At 46.4% G+C, this 13,639-nt stretch overlaps 1 protein-coding gene across 2 annotated transcripts in view; it reads right to left on the bottom strand.

Moving 5' to 3' along the window:
* Positions 1 to 772: 772 nt before the first annotated feature.
* The window catches only part of PLEKHN1 (pleckstrin homology domain containing N1), a 56,752-nt gene continuing 43,885 nt past the window's right edge, over positions 773 to 13,639 (bottom strand). The window contains exons 9-16 of one of the 2 annotated variants that reach the window (XM_083628677.1): positions 10,117 to 10,186; positions 9,429 to 9,583; positions 8,631 to 8,816; positions 7,634 to 7,903; positions 6,341 to 6,490; positions 5,780 to 6,004; positions 5,417 to 5,465; positions 773 to 3,391 (exon numbers count right to left, since the gene is read on the bottom strand). In XM_083628677.1, the coding sequence (XP_083484803.1) occupies positions 3,201 to 3,391; positions 5,417 to 5,465; positions 5,780 to 6,004; positions 6,341 to 6,490; positions 7,634 to 7,903; positions 8,631 to 8,816; positions 9,429 to 9,583; positions 10,117 to 10,186 (1,296 nt within the window). In that variant the 3' untranslated portion in view covers positions 773 to 3,200. The remainder of the gene's footprint in view (positions 3,392 to 5,416; positions 5,466 to 5,779; positions 6,005 to 6,340; positions 6,491 to 7,633; positions 7,904 to 8,630; positions 8,817 to 9,428; positions 9,584 to 10,116; positions 10,187 to 13,639) is intronic. The other variant, XM_083628678.1, reaches the window with a different exon arrangement.

Raw genomic sequence — 13,639 nt, 5'->3', positions numbered from 1 at the left:
ATTTTTTGGGAGGGGGGAGTCCTTAAAAAAAAAAAAGACACCTCTCTCAAATAATAGCCCAATGGAGAAGTGAACTAGAGAACATGAGATGTTGATGTGTGTGTGTGTGTTTGTGTGTGTGTGTGTGTGTGAAGCACTTCACACTTCAAAATTTGGTTGCAGATCCCACTGTACTACTGTATTAACATCAAGGGCACTGAAGTTTGAATACACGCTCCTGCAAGATGTACCATATTTACTCGAATCTAATGCTCACCCTTTTTTGGCTGAATTACATTGTGAAAATTAAGGTGTGTGTTAGATTTGATGGCGCATTAGACTTGAGTAAATACAGTATTTTACAGCCTGTGCCTGAAATCTGTCTCCACCCTTCAAAAAGCCAGATTGCAGGAGTGATAGTAATCTAAAACTAGGTGACCTGGAAACACAATCCCAGCATATTAGGTTTCCCCAGCAAGTCAGTGCACCTTTGATTTCTGGGGAAATCTATTGCCTCACCTGTACAGGAGATGTGAGAGATGGAACTCAAACTAGTTCTAATGATGTCATGCCATAAATTTAGGTCTCTACTGCAGGTGTGAGTTGAATTGGGAAGTACTGTACTTTGAGATTCAACATGGGTTTGAAATGTTTTAGCATATACCATAAGGTCCTTTAATGGGGCCAGTCCAGCGGCTAAGACTTATCATCATAAAATTGGTACCACTGCTCATAGTCACCAATAGTCTCATTCTCCATGAAATCTAGTTAAATTAAGGAGCAAAAAGCTATGAACTGTTACATATATTAACTTTATTAGCAGTATGGTCTTCCAAAAACGTGTCAAGAGAACTGTACAGCATGTAAAATCCATTACATTTGCAACTTTGCTACAACACCTCGCCCCTCCTTATACACACATGCACACATATACAAACACACAAACACACCCTCTCCGCAAAATCTTTGAAAATGGGTCTAATGCAGCTGTGGTCTGAGCCCTGAACGTTTTGACACCCACCGTCTTTTTACAAGCTCCTACATCTGCTTTGTAAAATAATATTTTTTTTAAAAAAATCCTTCTACTCTCACTGGGTCTAAAGCTACCCCTTCCTTGAAAATACAAAAAAAAGGAGAGACCTGCGGTTTCAAATACTGTACAGAAACAAGCATCCCCAAGTTGGTGTAACTCTGGACCAGCTGGAAAGATGCAAGGCAGTTCCAGCAGCACTCCAGAGTTTTGTCAACAATCACACAATTGAATAGCATTTCTTCCTCCCGCCTCTCCCACTGCCCCAAGGCACCCGGTGTTTACATATTAAATAAAACATCAAACAAAAAAAAACCACATGTAAACTTTGTTGGTTGCCGTCTGTTTAAAGTAATATTTATTTTTATTTATTTATATAAAAAGTTCAAGTAAAGAAGACACACCAGGCCCTTTCCTGATGCGGTACCACCACAACAAAATAAATCATCCAGTGAGGTTTTAATTGTTAAGAGTGCTGGACCAAGGTCTGGGAGTTCCAGGTTCAAATCCTCACTCAGTCACAAAGGCCACTGAAACTCAGGATTGCTAGGACAATGAAAGGAGGGGCTAGGCATGGCATGCCCTGAACTCCCTGAAGGAACAGTGGGGTATAAATGCAATTTATAATAAATAATAATATAAGCAGACTTGACCTAATTGGTTGCAGGTCCCTGCTGTGGGTTTCAGAATTTGGAACCCGAAGATTTGTGGCCTCGCAGAGCTTGCCTGTCCCACCAGGTTGGTACTGGAGCCTGGGATGAATGATAAATACAAGCCCACACCAGCTCCTTTGGATGCAAAAGCACTCTTTTCTAAAGCAAGGATGGGGAACTGCTTGGACTGTCCAAATGCTGTTGGGCAAGCAGAACTCCCAGTGGTCTCAACATCACCAGGAAGGCCAGAGTAGTCCCCCATCGCTGCTCAACACACAGCTCCTCCCCGAGGCTCCAGGGGGCCACGGCAGGCTCAGCAAACCTCTCAACTGAGTACCAGAGCACCCGCCTTCTCAATTCCTCTCCCTGCATGACCACTGTGACTATCTGCCTCAGTGCTGGCACTGGTGCTCCAGACGTGACCACCACCTTTTATTCTGAAATTTGTTCACTTGCAGTGCTGCAAAAACCAAGAGGTCCTGGCACAACGCTGTAAGCTGCAGGCACACAGGAGGTGCAGCACCCAGCAGTGAACTGTGTAACATTTGAACAGGGCATATTCACCTGGGCATTGGATGGGTGTCTTCCACCAACACGGGTCTTAGGCAGGCAAGAACTAGCTCTGCCTCTTCTGCCCCAGGTGGCTGTTGTGAATGAAGCACATTCTGCACACAATCAAGGGAGGCACAGCCTCCTTGCTTATTGTGGAACATGCTATTCCAAAAAGGCAGCGGTCTGGGTTTCCCTGGTAAGCACTAAAGCATCAGGAGGATAGGAAGTGGCTGTCGGTACCATTCCCTGATGCACACATCTGCCAGTGTTGCAGTTTAACATTTTCAATTATATATATCCACCAGCACACCTTCATTTTAGACTAAGCAGTTCCCTTGTTTTCATAATACTTCTCTTGCCATGTCCCCCTCCCCCCCCCCAAAGAAAATTGTCGCAGCTAGAAAGTGACTTTTCTTCTTCCTCTTCTTGCATAAAATGGCAAGATCCGTTGGTCAGATGCAAAAATGTGGGCTTCGGTCTCCACCAGCTGCAACAATGAGGAGTGCAGAGCCGATGTTTTTTTTTATTATTCTTCTTTTCTTCATAGCCATTACCAAGAGTCCAGTGTCCCAACTGCAAGTCCACAAATGCAGGCACAGTGGATTGGATGGGGGTGGAATGCTCTCACTGAAAGCCCAGGCTCCTTTTCCAGACCTGTTTCTCATAGCACCACAACAGGAAGTGAAGGAACAAATCAAAGCATAAAAGTGTGCCTACAAGCAACAGGAAGAGCCACTGCCTTCTCTAGGATACAAAAACTTCTTACTTCCAGAGGAGCATTTTGTTTCTTTTTTTAAAAAAAGAGGAGCCTGGTTAGCCTTGAGCTCAATTTTCCCATCCTTATACTGCCCCAGCAACAAAAGCAAGAGGACCAGAGGAGAGGCAGCCAGCCATGTTTCTTTCTGAAGCTCTCTGTTGCTGCCCTCAGTGCTTCAAATCACCCCACCCCCTTTTAAGCAGTGGTAGGTCTCAAGTCCTCCCCCCTTTCAGCAATGGTAGATCTCGTTGTCAGAGACTGGCACCGTCCGTCGGGAACTCGAGCCCTTCGGCTCGGTCTCCCATATGTTGTCATAACTGAAGTCGCTCTGGAAACTCTGGAGCTCGGCATAATCGTGGTAGGCAGAGTCGAGGCGCTCTCGTCCGCTGTCGGGCAGGTCGTACGTTCTGAGGCTTTCGTCTACAGAGGCAGTGGATAAATTGAGGCACAGGAATTAGACATAATATCTAGACATAAACACGGGGAGCTGCCTATTAAGGAGTAAGGTAAAGGTGAAGGGACTCCTGACCATTAGGTCCAGTTGCGGACGACTCTGAGGTTGCGGCGCTCATCTCGCTTTGCTGGCCAAGGGAGCCAGCGTACAGCTTCCGGGTCGCGGCTTAGTCATGCTGGCCAGCATGACTAAGCCGCTTCTGGAAAACCAGAGCGGCGCATGGAAACACCATTTAACTTCCTGCCGGAGTGGTACCTATTTATCTACATGCACTTTGACGTGCTTTCGAACTGCTAGGTTGGCAGGAGCTGGGACCTAACAACGGGAGCTCACCCCGTTGCGGGGATTCGAACCGCCAACCTTCTGAACGGCAAGCCCTAGGCTCTGTGGTTTAACCCACAGTTAAACCTGCATGCAAATGCACCTATTTGAGGCCCAAGCTGGGAATCGGAAACCTTGTCCTCTGGCCTGACATTAGCAAATGTTTGACTGACAGATACAGATCCCACAATTGTGGAATTCCCTCCCGAGAGATGCACCAAGCTGCCTCCTCCTTTTTAGACATCTCTGGAAACCTTTCTACTCTGTGGAATCTTTTTAGGACTGACTGGTGCGTGGCCCTTTTTCTAAAACCCAACCAAACTATATTGTTTTGTTTATTTGCAAGGATTTCTACGCCACCATCACCACGAGAAAATTGTCACAGCAAGATCCACAGTAAGATGGTTCATAAAACAAAATATAGTAAAAAAATACTGTATTTTTCGCCCGATAGGACACACTTTTTCCCCTCCAAAAATGAAGGGGAAATCTGTGTGCGTCCTATGGGGTGAATGCAGGCTTTCGCTGAAGCCTGGAGAGCGAGAGGGGTCAGTGCGCACCGACCCCTCTCGCTCTCCAGGCTTCAGGAAGCTATCAGCAAGCCTGGGGAGCCCGCGGGAGTTCCCACAGGGCTCCCTAGGCTGCGGATAGCAGCCTGCTGCCCGGAGCGCGGGCTGCGCCGAAGCAGAGCACCCCGCGCTTCGGGCAGATATCCGCAGCCTAGGGAGCCCTGCGGGAGTTCCCGCAAGGCTCCCTAGGCTGCGGATAGCAGCCTGCTTGTCCGGAGCGCGGGGCGCGCTGAAGCAGAGCGCCCCGCGCTTCGGGCAGATATCTGCGGCTGGGGGGGGGGAATAATTTTTTTTTTCCTTTATTCCCCCCCCAAAAAAAAACTAGGTGCGTCCTATGGGCTGGTGCGTCCTATAGGGCGAAAAATACGGTAAATAAACCAGTAGATCAGCTTAATACATTAAACATAGCAGAGATCACACTTTATGTAAAACCTGCGTGTAAATAGGTGAGTTTTAAGCAGGGGCCTAAATAGCCACTCTGGATTCAGCCACACTTCTGCTTGTCCCTTGACTAAAAAGCACAGGTTATTTGAGTGATTTTCCACTTATCCTGTGTTTTCTTGGCACAGGTCCAAGCAGTTTTGCCTTTGCCCCACTGCTTTCTCCCATAAAACCCACTTTTTAGCATTAAAGTGGAACAACTGGCAAACTTGGAAAACCTGATTGTGGTTTGTTCTGATTTAGCGCTAAACCACAGGTTTTCCTGGGGGAAAGCAGCAGGGCAAATGGAAGTGTGGATGAGGCTTGTGTCTGGCCATCGGAACTCTCCCCATGACACTCAACCTCGAGCCACACCCCCTTGCCACAAGCCACACCTCTTCCTGGCCTTGCTTCACACCCTGTGTGCTTTTGTCTGGCCTGAATGTTACCTTGAGCTCCAAAAATTGCCTCTTATGCATAGAAACCATATGGCTTGTTTGTTGCTCTGCTCCCTTGCTCCTTCTGCCCTCCCATCACTGGCATGTGGCTCTCACATGGTTGCCCAGGTGGGAATGCGCTCCTCGGGAGGAAAAAAAGTTCCCCACCCCAATGTATTCTTTTTTTTAGAGTACTTGGAGCTGGGATTGTATTGTGAGACAGCCCAAGAAACCTGGGACTCACCTGAATGCAGCAAGGAAGTTGTCAGAAATTCATCCCGTGATAAGGTGCTCTGAATGGTGGAGGGAGAAGAGAGGAGAAACATAAAGCTGGTGTTAGCAATGTCACTTAAATAACGCAGATGGAGTCCAGAGAGAAAATAAATCTTAATAACCTGTAACCCAGGAGTTAGCAAAACCCAAACACACTAAAGCAGGTGTGTAGGAATCTCTGGCTCTCCAGATGTTGCTGAACTACAACTCCCATCAGCCCCAGCTATCATAGCCAAAAACCAAGGATGATGGGAGTTGTGGTTCAGCAACATCTGGAAGGCCACAGCTTCCCCACACCTGCACTAAGGAGTACTCCCCTTTAGACTGTACTCACTGAGGTCAAACAATCGGTGTCTGGAGAAGGCATCACTGAGAAATTAAAAATGGACCCAGGCATGTTGCATCTCTTTTGAGGCATTTGCTCTTGCCAATGGTTGTCAGGCAGAGGTTGGGAGTTCTTCTTCTGCACCAGAGGATTTTGGGAGACAGGGACAGACACAGGTATGGCTGGGTAGCCATTCTGCTGCTCCAGGGAGCTCTTTCCATGGTGTTTCATGAACTTCAAAGGAAAAGGAAACACGGCTATATTTAGCTGGTTATTCCAAGGAGATTCTGTCTGACTCTACCACCAGGAACTGGTGGGAAACCGGTGGCCCTCCAGATGCAGTTGGAATTCCTCTACCAACAGAACTTCGAGAAAAGTTACTAACGCAGAAAAGCGAGGGGATGGCTCTTCTACAAATAAATACTTATTTAAGCTCAAAGGAGCTTGTACTTATTTCAATTTATGTCACACTGGTGGCTTTCCCCTCACAGCACACAATTTGGGGGTTCCTTTGTTAAACTTTGGGGCACCTTTTCAAGGGATCTACTGTCAACTTAACGTGCATAATACCTCTTCAAGGAAGTTGGGGTCTCCTGCTCTGTGCGAAGAAGGGGAATTTGGTGTATAAGGGTCAGCGTACATAGGGGAGGAAGGCAGAGGCACGTTCTCCAGGTTAGTGGGAGCTGTGCAAGTTCCTCTTCGCAAGTTCCATGGTGGCAGCTACAGGAAGAGAAAAGAAGGTTAATGAATGTGATGCCTCACTGCTTGAGGAGAAATTGGTTCCAGGGAAAGGTTAGTGCAGGAGTCAGCAAACTTTTTCAGCAGGGGGCCGGTCCACTGTCCCTCAAACCTTGTGAGGGGCTTGACTATATTTTGAAAAAAATAATGAACAAATTCCTATGCCCCACAAATAACCCAGAGATGCATTTTAAATAAAAGGACACATTCTACTCATGTAAAAACACGCTGATTCCCGGACCGTCCGTGGGCTGGATTTAGAAGACAATTGGGCCGCATCCGGCCCCCGGGCCTTAGTTTGTCTACCCATGGGTTAGTGTACTTGCAACATCATATGCAATGCAGTGCATGCAGAGAATTATGATGTAAGCACTGGAACATGGGAAGAAGCTGTATAAAATTACTACTGGTACTTGAAGGGGAGAGTCTCAGGCCTGAGAGTTGAATTAGACTTGTAAGTCACTTGTCACCTGAAAGTCTCCAAGTGACTTACAATGCATTTAAAACATAAATATAAATGTATCATGCCATAACAACAGAACAAAACAACCCATGTAACAGAGAAAGGAAGTGCTGGAAGCACACCACTAACAAAACAACATCATAATAGTTTATTCAAAGGCCTGGGGCAAAAAGTTTTGTCTTTCCCTGGGGCTGAGAAGATGTCAAAGAAGGCATCAGGTGGACCTCACTGTGGACAGCATTCCACAGACAGGCACAACTGTAAAGCCCTCTCCCTTATCACACCTCTGTACCTCCCTTTAACTAGACTTAGTTCCTTTTTAAAAATGAACTTCCCAACCTCTGATTTATACTAGCAGCAGTTCCCCAGGTTTTCAGGCAGACATCTTTCCCAGCCCTGCCTGGACCTTGGCACATGTCCTGCTTCTGAGTTGCAATTCCTTGCTACCAACGTAAGAGCCTGCTGGATCAGGCCAATGGCCCATCTTGTCCACCCAGATGCCTGTGGGGAAGCCTCAAGCAGAACCCAAGCACAAGGGGACTCTCCCCTGTTGTAGTTTCCAGCAACTGGCATTCAGAAGCATTGCTGCCTCTGACTGTGGAGGCAGAGCATAGCCATCGTGGAGGAAGTTCGAACATCGGTCCCTTCTCCTAGTCGCTTACATTGTTCACATCCAGATGCAACGGGGGAAGAGCAGGATGGTGGTGTTGCTGCACCACAGCGGAGTATGGCTCATTGTAGACTGGAGAAAGGACTTCTCCACTGGGATGCTCTGGGATGAGCTGGAAATGGTTCCTTTCCCCATCCTGGCTGTGGGGTTGTGGCTGCTGGGCCAGTGGCCCACATTTCCCTTTGGATTTTCGAGAGCTTCCTTTCCTTTTCAGCTCAGCTTTTGGCATCCCTGTGCTTGTCGAGACTGGCTTTCCTGGACACTGAGAAGAAAAGGAGAAATCATGTGATTTGGTTATCTGAGAACCAAGCTCCAGTTATGTGCATTTTCCTCCAACATGATGATGACGGATTACGTTCTTCTGTCCTGTCTCCTAGTTATATCTCCTTGTTGTAACATCCTCTTTGGTCCCGGCTCTCACTGTGTCAGTTTAGTTTAGTTTTATTAAACATTTATTCATTAAATTTATGCTGGCCTGTTTTTTTACTTTAAAAGATTTATACACCGCTTAATTGTAAAAAAAACCCAAGTGGTTTACAAAAATAATGCAATAATGAAATGATCAGTAAAATAGTTAAAAGCAACCAACATTAAAAAAAAAAGTTATTAAAATCAGCAACAAGCTAAAAGCCTGATTAAAATGCATGTCAACATTCTGCATGTCTGGAGAGACTTGCCTAAACAAAAATCTTGTTAGCAGACTCCAAAAAGGGTACAGCAAACGCTCCCAAGCAAAAACCAGAACGAAAGAGAAAGCCATGCAAATTTGTTTAATTTATTGAATTCTCAGAATTTAATGTTTCTTGATGCAGAATTAGGATTACTATGTTAGAGATCCTGCCCCCTGTCACAGAATATATACAAACCCTGGTGATCAGGATTCAACCAGGATCCTGAACATCAAGGATCCTGCTCATAAAGGAGGTGGCATGAAAACCACTTCATGTTGCAGCTTATCTGGGCACCTAATTTCCAAAATTTTTACCTACCCGGACTGGTTGAGCCTGGGAGTCATCAGCTAGTCGGCATTCTGGCATCACACCAAATGACTGCCTCTCGGAAAGGGAGCCCGCGCTGTTCTGGGAGTGGTGTGTGGATGTTGCCCCCTTCCCTCCTGATGCCCAGGAGTTTGTTCGGCCATCAGACGTGAGTGAGCCTCTTCCGCTTCCTGAGAACTGAAGCAACAAACAAGGAAGAGGAGGATAGTGTTCCCGGTTATTAAATATTGCATAGTTACAGCTGACTTTCTTTGGGACAATGTGATACAGAAGGACAGAGTGCTGGCTGCTGGCAACAAAAACCCAGGTTCAAATCCTACCCAGTTATGGATTTATCTGGCACAATCTACCTCTCAGGGCTGTTGTTAAGGGAAAGTGCAATTAACGAACTGAAAAGTGCAACAGGAATGGTACACAATAAATGTGAAAGACAGTTCTCACAATTAATAATGTAAGAAGAACCCTTTTAGATCAGGTCAGTGTGGCCCATCTAGCATCCTGTTCTCGCAGCGGCCACCCAGATGCCCATTCTGTCACACATTGGCATGATGAAGAAATAAAACCCACACAGATCTGGGACCACTTTTGCTCTCAAAGACTCCCACGGAATGGCATGACACTTGTAGGATGCAAAAGCGACACAACCACTGGAGCAACTACATCATCTCTGCCCCCACTTTGACGGGTCAGTAGCTAGTGCACAATAAATGGAAGGGGAAACAGCCAGCTCCTAAGTATTCTGCATAGGTTGTTTTGTTTTAAGCAAGCGGGGAGTCTGTGGAACCTTACCTGAGCCAGGTGGTGTGGCTTTGGTCCTGAGAAGCTCTCCGATCCAGAAAGGGAGGAATCAGCATTACGGAACTGAGCTGTCTTAAGGCAGTACAGCCATTCTTGGTAATCGTCGTAGCTGGGGCAAATCACCCGAATGGAGTTGATTAAACGGCCTGCAAGGAATATAAATTACATTGCCTTGAACGTGATTCGCTCGGGATGTCGGACCATGGTTTGCAAGCTCCTTTCAAAAAGCACGGCTGGGAAGTTCTGCTTTATTTACCCACTTAACCCAGTCCTGTCTGACTGGCAGTGGCTCTCCAGTACCTCTCAACCTTCAGGACCTTTCCCATCACCAGCTCTTTGATCCTTTTAACAGGAGATGGTGCTGGGGATTAAACCTGGAGCCTTCTGCATGCAAACTACCGTGTGCTTTATGTATGTATGTGCTTTACTGCTGAGCGAGATCAGCGGCTCCTCGATGATTTCTGACTCTGGATTGCTACTTCATTAGAACAAACCATAGTTAAAGCTTCCTTAACCACAGTCTGAATGGAGCCTATGATTTCTCCAGTCTCTTTCAAATGCTGCTTTCCCCCAATCCTTCCTTGTAGAGAAGTGTCCCTTCAACGACTTGGTCTGCCACTTCCTCTGCCTGAATTAAACAATCCCCTTCTCACTTCTATGCTTGTGATTTGTGGCATACCTTCTATTAGGAAAGATGTTTTCTCGTTTTCTTCAAATTGCACCTGGATTGCATTCAGAGGCAGTTCTCCCTGTTGGCAGAGGAGGTGGGATGGGGTGGGGATTAGTAAATTTGAAAGAAAAAAATTAACACACACCTTCCAAGCCTGAGTCTCCTCCTGCTGAAAATATTTTAAAATAAATAAGCAAATGCTGTTGACCTAACCTGGAAAACATGTTACTCACCTATGGCAAATTAAAAATCGATTGAGGAGATTCACTATGGGTGCCTCCAGACTGTCAGTATATTGCAGGAGAGATCTGCACACACACTAGAACTTTAGGATTGAGCAATTAAAGTGTATTAAAGCACCCTGTGTACATGGTTTTTTGTTTAACTGGATTTAATTGCGCTAGGATAACAGGCTGTGGTTTGGAAATACATGGGACACTGTGAGATGAGTGAATGACTTCTCCACGCCGTGTATAGCTGAACTGTGGAACTCTCTGCCTCAGGAAGCACTATTGACTGCCAACCTAGATGGCTTTAAAAGAGGATTGACAAATGTGGGGGAGGACAAAGCTATCCATAGCTACTAGCCATAATGACTATGCTCTGCCCTCCACTGAATGCCAGTCGCTAGGAATCACAGGTAGGCAGAAAATTGTTGACCTCATGTCCGGCTTGCAGGCTTCCCACGGGCTTCTGGTTGGCCACTGTGAGAACAGGATGCTGGATTAGATGGGCCCCTGGCCTGATCCAGGCGGCTCATCTTATGTTCTTACCAGTAAGGTGTGTAAGCACCCTGCAAAGGAATCAAGGGGCTTTGCCAAGGTCCTTTTTATTGAGCACAAATCGTGATGAATGCACATGTTGGTTATCCTGGTGATTATATGTGATCCTTGCTTCCAGCACTACTTATGCCTACTAAAGTTTTGGGGTGGGCACACTGCATGCCCCATAGCTTCCTGCTGGCATCCTGTAAGTTTTTATACCACAAAAGTTCTGGTTTGTTTTTTGTCCTACTTTTGTTGTGCTATAGCGCAAGAGCAATAATGCACTAACATTGGGGAAGTATCACAGATAATCTAATAAAGTGGAATGATGCGTTGGCAGTCCTGTATAAATCTACCACTAATGCGCTATTATTGCATCAATGTTACATTACGGAATACACCTGCAAAAAAAAAACCCCACCAGTCTGAAGGGGCCCAGGACGAATTTTTGTTTTCATACAACTGCCCCATAAACAGATCAGAACAAATGCTCAATAGAAATCAAATATAGTTTAACCCCCATGTAAGCTTTGAGCAAACAAATCAAGATGAACGTTCAATAAACAGGCCATCCAGAATCACCATGATAGTGCCTCCAGTCACTATTTTATGGGAGGAATTCTAGTGTATACTGGTTTGGGCATTTTATGAGTTGAAGCACTCTGTCTCCCTAGCACAACAAATCTACCTTAAAAAAACAACACCCCAGACTTTTTGCAGTCAGTAAAGTTATCTGCCCATGATACCTAATAATAAACACTGGCAATAAAAAGAAATCTAAATGCTTCTACTCCAAAGCATAGCATTAAAAAGCTGGGTCACTGTCTTGATTCTATGTTGTCAAAGAGGAAACATGCGCATACAAGAGGAGCCTATCAGGACGTTCAAGGGAGCTCCAATGTTTGCAGATCTATTTGTATTTTTAAACGAAGAGAATCCCCAAAACAGCTGAAAGAGAACTGAGCATGCTCAGTAGCCAAAGAATGTTTGTGGGCAAGGGGGAAGGGGATGGGGTATTTGCTCAGCTCTTGTTTGTGGGTTTCCCACAGGCATCTGGTTGGCCACCATGAGAACAGGATACTGGATGGGCCACTGGGCTGATCCAACGGCCTGGCTCTTCTTACTTGAAAATATGTGGACACTTAGACAATGCGTAATGCAGCCTCAGAGGGATTAGGGAAGGAGGGGGCTTTAATGTTTAGCTGTTTCCTTTGACAAACACAAACAGAATTAGGCAAATCAAGGTCACTAGTTTGCAGGTTACAGAATCCAACAATTGATGCAGGTTACAGAATCCAACTGTTGGTGCATGGACTAGACAGCCGTCCAGTGGGGTGGGGAGGTTTTCTGATTTACTTTCTTAGTATCCAAGAAAAGGTCATGTCTGACTGGCACACTTAACAGAAGCACCCCACACTGCAACAATTTGTTGCACGTCTCGCTAGTGTGTTTACCTAAAAAACAGTTGCAACAGATAGACTTTCTGCACTTTGTTCTCCAAGACTCCTGAGTCATCATCCCAGCTTTAGATGCTCCCCAAACATTGTTTACTCTCCGATACAGTTTGCTCAGGATAACGGCTGCAGGGGACTCAAGTTTGACTTTCCAAGTGACCTCAGTTAAGACGAAGATCTTGGAAAGACCAAAGTTCTGCATGAAGACTGAACAAAACAAACGTGTGTGTCTGTGCAAGAGGCAGAAGCCAGGGGGAAGACAGAGGTGAAAGGCAAATTCAGAGAAAGATATGCGAGAGGGATTTCTGGAGGTGGCTCAGTTACTAAAACAGCCATTCCAGAACTGAGCAGGGATACAGGAATAGAGGCAGGGGTCTTTCCTAACCCTACCTGGAGGTGCTGAGGATTGAGCCTGAGACATTTTGCATGCACAGGTGCTCTACCACTGTATTACAGCCCTTCCTGAAATTACATTGTGTGGATTGTTGAGAAAAAACCTGCAAGCATGAGCAGCACTGAGTCCACAATAAGCTGTCATATGGAAGAGCCTAGTGTCTTGGGGAGAGACAGAGGGTACCCATCTGTCCACAGGGCACCTCCTGCCCTCCCAAAACTGCACCCAGCTCTCTGGTGCCACCCCTGACCTCAAAGGAATCCTTGCCTCCCCTGCAAAAACAAACCATTCCCTTCTGAGGTGTGTCACTTCAATTAAGCCAGTCCATGGAGCTTGCTCTGACAGGAACATCCAGGAAGCCCCGGCGATTCCTCACTGCCCCACAAGAGGCTTTGGCTGGCACAGGTTTTGCTGAGCAAGAGGCGTTCTCTGCCATGGCATGCAAAGGCAAGAGCCTCCCTCCAACCTCGATGACAGCCCTAGCTCCCAGGGCAGATGTGGCGCAAGCCTGGCAAACCTCATTCATAGGATGCCTGACGTGGCTGCTCAAGAGGGCAAGGCCGAGTGCAGTGTCAGATCTGGAAGCAGAGGCCTGCAAAGACATGGACACATCTGCAAAGTGCTAATGCTCTCCTTAGATTCTTGTGAGGGCGCTGCTTGCACTTGGGTTCTGCTTATGGGAAGTGTTAAGTACTTGGTGTCTAGTCACACTGGGTGGACGGCATTCATTGCCACACACACCATCGCTTGCACCAAACCCAAAGTGACCTAATTTAGTTTTTTGTTTTCTTTCTTCTGTTCAATTGGCAATGCACAAAGCCGGTCCGGATTCCAGCATTGTTGGGCAGGAATGAGGAATTCATGTGCAGAAGGGCGATGCCAAGCCCAGGCATGCCCCTGGAAAGCCAAGTTCCTGAAGT

The sequence above is a fragment of the Podarcis filfolensis genome (genome assembly GCF_964270895.1).
Source record: "Podarcis filfolensis genome assembly, chromosome: 8".
In the NCBI taxonomy this organism is placed as follows: domain Eukaryota; kingdom Metazoa; phylum Chordata; class Lepidosauria; order Squamata; family Lacertidae; genus Podarcis; species Podarcis filfolensis.
The sequence above is the reverse complement of the archived record's forward strand: the minus strand, read 5'-3'. Positions and strand labels throughout refer to the sequence as shown.